The 8320-nt window shown below is 53.6% G+C and overlaps 1 protein-coding gene across 1 annotated transcript; it reads right to left on the bottom strand.

Moving 5' to 3' along the window:
* Window positions 1-5237: 5237 nt before the first annotated feature.
* On the bottom strand, window positions 5238-8132 carry LOC120683562. Its single transcript, XM_039965644.1, has 3 exons — window positions 7262-8132; window positions 7050-7147; window positions 5238-6922 (listed from the first exon to the last, which is right to left on the bottom strand). The coding sequence occupies exons 1-3, from the start codon at window positions 7821-7823 to the stop codon at window positions 6728-6730; spliced, it is 855 nt and encodes a 284-aa protein (XP_039821578.1). The 5' UTR covers window positions 7824-8132; the 3' UTR covers window positions 5238-6727.
* Window positions 8133-8320: the final 188 nt, after the last annotated feature.

The raw sequence follows: 8320 nt of genomic DNA, 5'->3' as shown, positions 1-8320 counted from the left end.
GTATTTGAAATGCGGTCCGGGATGGATGGGGGCAAATGAAATACCGTCCCCCCTAGGTCTCTCGTTGCCGTTGGATCGGGCTTGCACGGCCAGGATCGACTTGGGTAATTGCCAGGCCACGAGGTCCTTCTCCTTCCTTGAGCACTCGATGGACTCTGCCGTTCCCCGGTGGCGACGAAGCGCTGCGCTGCAGCTGAGCTCCGGTGGCCCGTGGCGGCGCTGAATGCTAGGCGCCCGTGGCTGCCGCGATCTTCATCTTCATGCACGACGACGTCCAGTGCAGCGGCTTCCCTTGCTGGACGTCGAGACCCTTCTTTAGTGCACGCGAACGCGAGCGCCTTTGACGTTCGCGGAGGCTTCGGCAGCGAGCTTTGCAGTCCAGGGTGGAGCGGTTGCCCGACTGCGCTCGACGGACCGCCGTTCCCCGGCGGCGACGAAGCGCTGCACTGAGGCTGAGCTCTGGTGGCTCGCCGACGCGGAGTGTCCGATTCCGGCGGACCTCGAGGGGGTTGGTTAGGATCGGCGTCTCGACGGCCTGGCGGGCCTCCTGCTCTCCGCGCTGCGACCGCGAGCGTGAGCCGCGCTCGACGGATGATGATGTGGGAACGAGATGCTAGAGAAAGCCACTGACAATTGTTATTTCTTCTGAGGTGTGGCGTTTCTTCCGTATATGGATGGGATCAGCATGAATAATTCCATTACACCTTAGCAAGCAGAAACTCTGTTCCAAATGCCCCCTATTTTTTGGCGAGCGAATCGGATGAGCAAGGATGTGTTTTGAGAGTCATCAGGTGCAATGACATGAGTATTTGTTGCATAAAATTGTGCTGTGTAATATCAGCAAAAGAAGATTCGAATTGGAAGTTCACCAATCATGCAGCATGAGCAGTTTTTTTTTAGGAAGAAAACATGAAACATTCATTCATTTGAACAGATGTTCATAGGTACATGGAGGAACTCTGGTGGACGGATGAACCAAATATACCTCCCAGGGGCAAAAGAACACACACCCTTATCTAAACTATGGGCTTCTCCATTACATTTTCGACTTTCATACTTAAATGAACTTCTCCAACAAGATTTTTCCTTAATTGAATTTTGTCGGTACTCCAGGACTGGGGTACCCCTTCTTGCTGTATCTAGGCAAGGGCCTTGTAGTTATCCATGACTACGACCAAACAGCCGGACCCCTGTGGTCCGGAGTCCTGGTCTCTCGGCAACGGTTCCGGACCTGCCTCACGCTGGGAAAGATCCGGGAACGACGCGTGTCCCGGAAGAGGCGAACAGCCGGGGCTCCGGACCTCCCGAGGGGTCCGGACCCCGCAGAAGTCCCGGACCCCTCATGGGTCCCGGACCCCCAGTATGGTAACCGGACCCCTCGCTAAGAGAAGAAGTCGACACCATGCCTCGGGGTGGTCCGGAGCCGCCACATGTCTACAAGCACGGACACATGTACAAGGCCGCTTGGTCTCCATTCTAAGCCTCACCCACCACTGCATTCATTACAACAGGGGAACGTCCGCATTGATGTAGCAGAAGCCGAGGCGATACTTTGACCAGGGGACACTATTGATCGCGTATTACCAAGATAGTGGAGCTGCTAGAGCCGCCCACGCCGCGCCTGCCAGTCTGCCATAACAGATGGACACGACGGCTCGGCTTCGCCCATTATGACGCCTACATAATAGCCTCTACAGGCTACGCCGCAAGCTACGCTCCCCCAACGGACACCTTGGTGACGGGACAAGAGAAGACCACTGTAGCGCTAGCAGGGCGTGGGAGCGTATCGGGGAAAGATTCGTAACCACTGTACCCATCTAAATACTCCGCGTAGTATGCTACGCAGTCACGTTGGGCCCACTTGTCGGGGCCCCAACGTCCTATGTATCCGCCCCCTTGGTCTATAAAAGGGGGCGCCCGCTAGAAGGAAACTTAGGCTGGGTGAGAGCCAAGGCCCGGCAGAGGATAGACTCATACACAACAGAGATCAAAACTTCTCCCAGTAGACGTAGGGTATTACGCTCCGGCGGCCCGAACCACTCTAGATCGTGTGTTCTTGTGTCCTTATCTCAGAGATAGATCAGCCCAATCGCCTAGTACCTCCCCGAGCACTCCCTCTCTGGGAATAGGCGGGTGCGTTCCGCCACCCGGCTGTGGGTACCCTAGAAAACCCACGACATTTTGGCGCCGTCCGTGGGGAGGATCAGGCGCTGGCTGGATCTTCAGGCTTCTGGGGCCGTGTTCATCCTCTGCAACGATGAACGAGAAGATGAAGAGAGGCATGGTGGCACCTACGCCGCATGTTACTACGCTGTGGCACCAGCGCCCTCGGTGCGACGGTGCACGGCAGCGGCGCCTGCTGTGCGTCGCCACTGCGACGCCTCAGAGCCGGCACGGTGGTGCGAGGGGGCGACGCCTGTTGCGTGCCGCCCCGCGCCATCCCAGTGTCGGCTCAAGGTTTTCTCTCAAGCAACGGTCATGCTTCCTCTTCGGCGGCATGACGTCGGCTCAAGGCTTTCTCTCAACATGGAGCCTAGAGCCGACGGCCATCCCGGAGGAAGTTGGCCGTGTCGTCCTGCCGTCGCCAGCACCGGAGATCCGCCTCAGCGTAGCTCGGTGCTGCTGCAGACAAGGCCCCGCCGCCAGGCGCGGGGGCCCCTGGCGCTAGCACCAAGGACAAGCCGGCGAACGACCGCACCTCTCCGTGCTTCGCACCGGTCCTTCTGCTGCGCAAGGGCGTCTGGCTTCCATCGGCAGATGACGGCGGCGGCTGGGGGGCCTCTCCCATTCAAAGCCAAAGAATCTGTTTCATGCTACCTAAGCATGTGACAGCTCTTAGGCAAGGAGTGGCCCCCCGGGCTCCCGAGGTGATGCTGGATGATGCAGTTCAGGCACATCTAGAAGGCCTTCGCCTCCGACGACTATGAAGAATTTAGGAGTGGCCGTGCCACTTCCAACCGGAGAAGAACACGCTGTGTAGCATGCAGCCGTAGGTTGCTCCTAAGGGGAAGAAAATTCCTCCCTTGTAATAGAGTGGCGCCTATGTGTGAGTCCAGAGTGCTCAAGGTCCGACCTTGTAAACCCGACCTCTGGCCCTATCGCACAAACAGGCAAGCTACGGTCCGGAGCGGTAGAGGTCCGACCTCGTAATCCCGACCTCTGATGTATACCGTGACAACCACAATAATAAAGGAGATTTTCTTTCTCAGTTTTATCTAGGCACCACCATTGATTACATTTATTCGCCTTGGTTTAGCTATTCTTTCCACTGAAAAGGAATCTTCCTATTATTGCTAACAATTCAAGATAAGTTGCTGGCTTGTGGCCAGGTGGGGACACCCCTTCAGGCTGGAAGGCAGCTCGGACCCCTAAGGACCTGGTCCGGAGAAGTAGTACCCGTATCCTGGGGTAGAGAAGCTCCGCGTAGCTTAGTCTGGTAATGTACCCTAAGTTTACGTATTTCACTACCCTGTTACAAGTACTCTAGTATCCGAGAACTGCTGTCTTTAAAGGTCCCGAGCTTCCTTCTAGTATAAGGCTTGGTTTCTTGCACCTTACTACTCAGATCCGGTGGTATATTTCATCGGATCGTCAGCAATGCCTCAAGTCCACTCCGGTGGCCCGCTCCGGCGGAGACCGCCCGCCACGGTCGCCTCAAGTCCGCTCCGGTGGCCCGCTCCGGCGGAGACCGCCCGCCACGGTCGACTCAAGTCCGCTCCGGTGGCCCGCTCCGGCGGAGACCGCCCGCCACGGTCGACTCAAGTCCACTCCGGTGGCCCGCTCCGGCGGAGACCGCTCGCCACGGTCGCCTAGAGCCAGGTCCAGGAAGTGGTGCTTGCTCCCTGAGCGATCCGAGGTCTGTGTAGCCGCTTAGCTTGGTTCCGCACCCTAAGCCTACACCTTCGTCGCCCTGTGGAGAGCACTCTAGAGCTTGAACCTGGCAACCGGTGTACCGGCCTCATGGGTCTAGAGCACCCGCTCTTTGTATGAGCACACCAACGTAATCAAGTTACGTAAAAACACATCACGATAGTGGCCCCACCCGCGGGTTCGTACCTCTCCCGAGGTGGGCCCGGGGGCCACTGTCGGTACCCCAGGACTGGGGTACCCCTTCTTGCTGTATCTAGGCAAGGGCCTTGTAGTTATCCATGACTACGACCAAACAGCCGGACCCCTGTGGTCCGGAGTCCTGGTCTCTCGGCAACGGTTCCGGACCTGCCTCACGCTGGGAAAGATCCGGGAACGACGCGTGTCCCGGAAGAGGCGAACAGCCGGGGCTCCGGACCTCCCGAGGGGTCCGGACTCCGCAGAAGTCCCGAACCCCTCATGGGTCCCGGACCCCCAGTATGGTAACCGGACCCCTCGCTAAGAGAAGAAGTCGACGCCATGCCTCGGGGTGGTCCGGAGCCGACACGTGTCTACAAGCACGGACACATGTACAAGGCCGCTTGGTCTCCATACTAAGCCTCACCCACCACTGCATTCATTACAACAGGGGAACGTCCGCATTGATGTAGCAGAAGCCGAGGCGATACTTTGACCAGGGGACACTATTGATCGCGTATTACCAAGATAGTGGAGCTGCTGGCGCCGCCCACACCGCGCCTGCCAGTCTGCCATAACAGATGGACACGACGGCTCGGCTTCACCCATTATGACGCCTACATAATAGCCTCTACAGGCTACGCCGCAAGCTACGCTCCCCCAACGGACACCTTGGTGACGGGACAAGAGAAGACCACTGTAGCGCTAGCAGGGCGTGGGAGCGTATCGGGGAAAGATTCGTAACCACTGTACCCATCTAAATACTCCGCATAGTATGCTACGCAGTCACGTTGGGCCCACTTGTCGGGGCCCCAACGTCCTATGTATCCGCCCCCTTGGTCTATAAAAGGGGGCGCCCGCTAGAAGGAAACTTAGGCTGGGTGAGAGCCAAGGCCCGGCAGAGGATAGACTCATACACAACAGAGATCAAAACTTCTCCCAGTAGACGTAGGGTATTACGCTCCGGCGGCCCGAACCACTCTAGATCGTGTGTTCTTGTGTCCTTATCTCAGAGATAGATCAGCCCAATCGCCTAGTACCTCCCCGAGCACTCCTTCTCTGGGAATAGGCGGGTGCGTTCCGCCACCCGGCTGTGGGTACCCTAGAAAACCCACGACAAATTTCATTCAAAATGGCATTATATGGGCATAAACTCTTCTCCTCCAAATTTCTAATGACCTCTAGACAATCTGTTGCGATCAAATAGCGAGACAAGTTGTTGTCTAGAGCTAGAGATAATGCCTCATTACAAGCAAGTGCTTCCAGGGTAGCTGGTGCGATCAAATAGGGAGACAAGTTGTTGTCTAGAGCTAGAGATAATGCCTCATTACAAGCAAGTGCTTCCAGGGTAGCTGGTTCAGAAATTCCATCAAACACTCTTGCGCTTGCAGCAATAAACAAACCATTACTATCTCGGCAAATCGCTCCAACAGCACCTGAACCCCCAGATCTTGCTACAGCTGCATCAACATTAATTTTCAAGAAATTCGATGGAGGCGCCACCCATCTTGATACGCTTGCATTACCACTGCATTTCAACTTCATATCAGCACGACATGTTGCGCTCAAATTCATGGATTCAAGTAACTTGTTAATCACTGTATATGTCGAGAACGGACTCTGAAAATTCCCTCATGAATCGCCTTTCTCCTTGCACCCCAAATAGCCCAGCATGTGATCAGCAGCTTTGTAAATGAGTTGTGACATACAGAATCTAACAATGAAAACAACCATAATCTAGGATTCTCCTCCATATTTGATAATATATGTTCAGTCAACTCCTCATCTACAAGAGCCGAAACACACCTGGCCAAATTACAGTATAGTAAAGCATGCCTCCAAGTGTCTTGTTCAGCACCACAAATTTTACATGCTGCTGATTTTGCCATGTTTCTTCTCTTTAGAACAGCATTAACTCGGATCGAGTCCAGAGAAAGTCTCCAGGCAAAAACACGAATTTTGGAAGGAACTCTCACCTTCCACAACCTCTTCCATTGGTCAGCCACCTTCTTTATGCTCGAACACTCAGCTTTATCGTCCAGCCAATTCTCACGGTTCATCTTAGTTTGGGCCAGCATTCGATAAGCAGATCTGACTGAGAATGATCCATTTTTTTCATAATGCCAAGCCCAAAAATCTGATTGATTCATTGAACTAAGAGGGATATTTTTAATAGCTTCAATATCCATCTCATAAAAGAATTGATGAAGCATATCCATTCTCCATTGGTTTGATGTTGAATCAATAAGTTCATGCACCCATATCGGAGGATTACATGATTTTTCTGCCACTGGACGCAAGAGGCCTGAACATGGGATCCAATTATCCTCCCACACCTTAGTTTCTTTACCTGACCCAATTCTTCTAATAAGCCCCTACTTAAGAACATCCCTCCCTTCAATTAGTGCTCTCCACACCTGAGATGGTCTACTACCCAAAGGAGCTTGCAAAAAATCACAAGCTGGGTAGTAAACAGCTTTTAATAATCGTGCAGTCATCGTCAGGGGGTTCTGTAAAATTCGCCATGCTTGGCGTGCGAGCAAAGCCAAATTGAATAACTCAATGTCTCTAAAGCCAAGACCTCCCATGAACTTTGGTTGAATCAATTTTTTCCAAGCCACCCAGTTAGTTTTGCGCCTTCCATTGGTAGTATTTCCCCACCAAAATTTACGTATTAGCAAATTTATATGCTGACAAAGACCTCTAGGCAGTTTGAACACCCCATAGAGTAAGTAGGTATTGCTTGGGCAACTGCTTTGATTAGCACTTCTTTTCCCCCTGCCGAGAGAGATTGCTCCGTCCACCCTTGAATTCTTTTCCATACTCTATCCTTGAGATATTTCATATTTGAACACCCCATTCTTCGACTTACCAACACCTGTCGGCAAACCAAAATATCTCTCAGTCAGTGATTCGTTTTCGACATGCATTAGTGCTTTTATCCCATCTTTAAGGGTTTGTCCACATCCTTTACTGAAGAAAATAGAGGATTTAGAGAGATTTACTTGCTGACCAGAAGCATCGCAGTATGTAGTAATCATTCTATTCACAACATCAGCTTCATCTACATTTGCCTTAAGAAATAGAAGGATGTCGATGTCGTCTGCAGCATGAGCAGTTTTTTTTTTTTGAGAAACCGGGTTTGTATTTCATATAAAGATTTTGGTGGTTACAACCCAAAAGATACAAGAACACCCTTGAACAGAAAAGCAATTACAGCGCAGTCCTTGTAAGCTCCCGGTCTTCCTCGCCACCGGCAGCCGGAACACACTGGCTGAAGCCGACCTCCTCTCCGGCGAAGCAACATAGATTTTTGTCGCCGTCTTGTGCAGCACGTCGAACCCGACTTGCTTTGCAAACGATGAACGACCTGGCAAAAAAGCATCGTCGGATACCGAGGGATCTGACGCCACAGGAATCAGAGCCCCTAGACCACCGGACGACGACGAACCCCGAGGGGGAACAAAACCACCATGGAAGGTGTGACTGAGATCCCAACCCGGCTTCTCAGCGAGTTGGTAGGCAAGTCTCCCCAGCAGCCGCCCTAACCCTACGCCACCGGGAGAAGCAGACCTCGCAGACGGACCAGAGCTCGCGCCTCCGAAGACGCAAACGCCGAAATCCGCCTGGAATAGACCTATCCTCCTTCGATCCTCTCCAGAGACGACGCCGTCACCGCCACCATCGCCGGAGAAGCGAAGAGGAACAGCTAACCCTAATCGGCGATATAAAAGTCGCCGCCGGGACCTACTGAGCTTCCCATGGAATACAACCACCATGGGAGCAATTATTGGCACTAACCTCCATGAGACGCCGCCGATGTCACCGTCGAGGATGCCATCGTCGTTACCAGCACCTCCACCAGCGCCATCGCCGCCGCCAACACGGGAAAGCAAAAGAACCGGCGCGAAACTCACCACCGCCACCGGGTAGGCCGATCCTCCGCCGATTCGTCCGAATCCCCTCCTCCTCCGACGCCGGCAAGGGCGCCAGAGGCGAGGAGCGGTCGAATCGGCGGAGGAGACGAGGAATCGCCCTGGAGTCGCCGCTTGGAACTGTCGAGGGAGGAAAGAAGACTCGAGATTAAGCGCATTACTCTTGCAGCATGAGCAGTTGAGCAGGTTCCTCCCGTCTCAATCTAAAGCCCATTCTCATACTGGGCCTCAAGCGCTGCAGGAACCTCGTCGTCGGCCCAACGTGAGCAACCTGCTCTGCTCAAAAAAAAAAAAAAAACGTGAGCAACCTGCTTGGCCTGCAGACTGCAGAGCGTTTGTTG

Source organism: Panicum virgatum, chromosome 7N (genome assembly GCF_016808335.1).
Source record: "Panicum virgatum strain AP13 chromosome 7N, P.virgatum_v5, whole genome shotgun sequence".
Taxonomy (NCBI): Eukaryota; Viridiplantae; Streptophyta; class Magnoliopsida; order Poales; family Poaceae; genus Panicum; species Panicum virgatum.
Note: the sequence above shows the minus strand (reverse complement) of the source record. Positions and strands in the feature narration are given on the sequence as shown.

Coding starts and splice junctions, on each gene's coding strand:
- LOC120683562 (XM_039965644.1), bottom strand. CDS start 7,823: ATGGTGGTTGTATTCCATGGGAAGCTCAGTAGGTCCCGGCGGCGACTT. Junction 7,148..7,261: donor GAGCTTACAAGGACTGCGCT/GTAATTGCTTTT, acceptor CTCATGCTGCAG/ACGACATCGACATCCTTCTA. Junction 6,923..7,049: donor GCGATGCTTCTGGTCAGCAA/GTAAATCTCTCT, acceptor GTTTGCCGACAG/GTGTTGGTAAGTCGAAGAAT.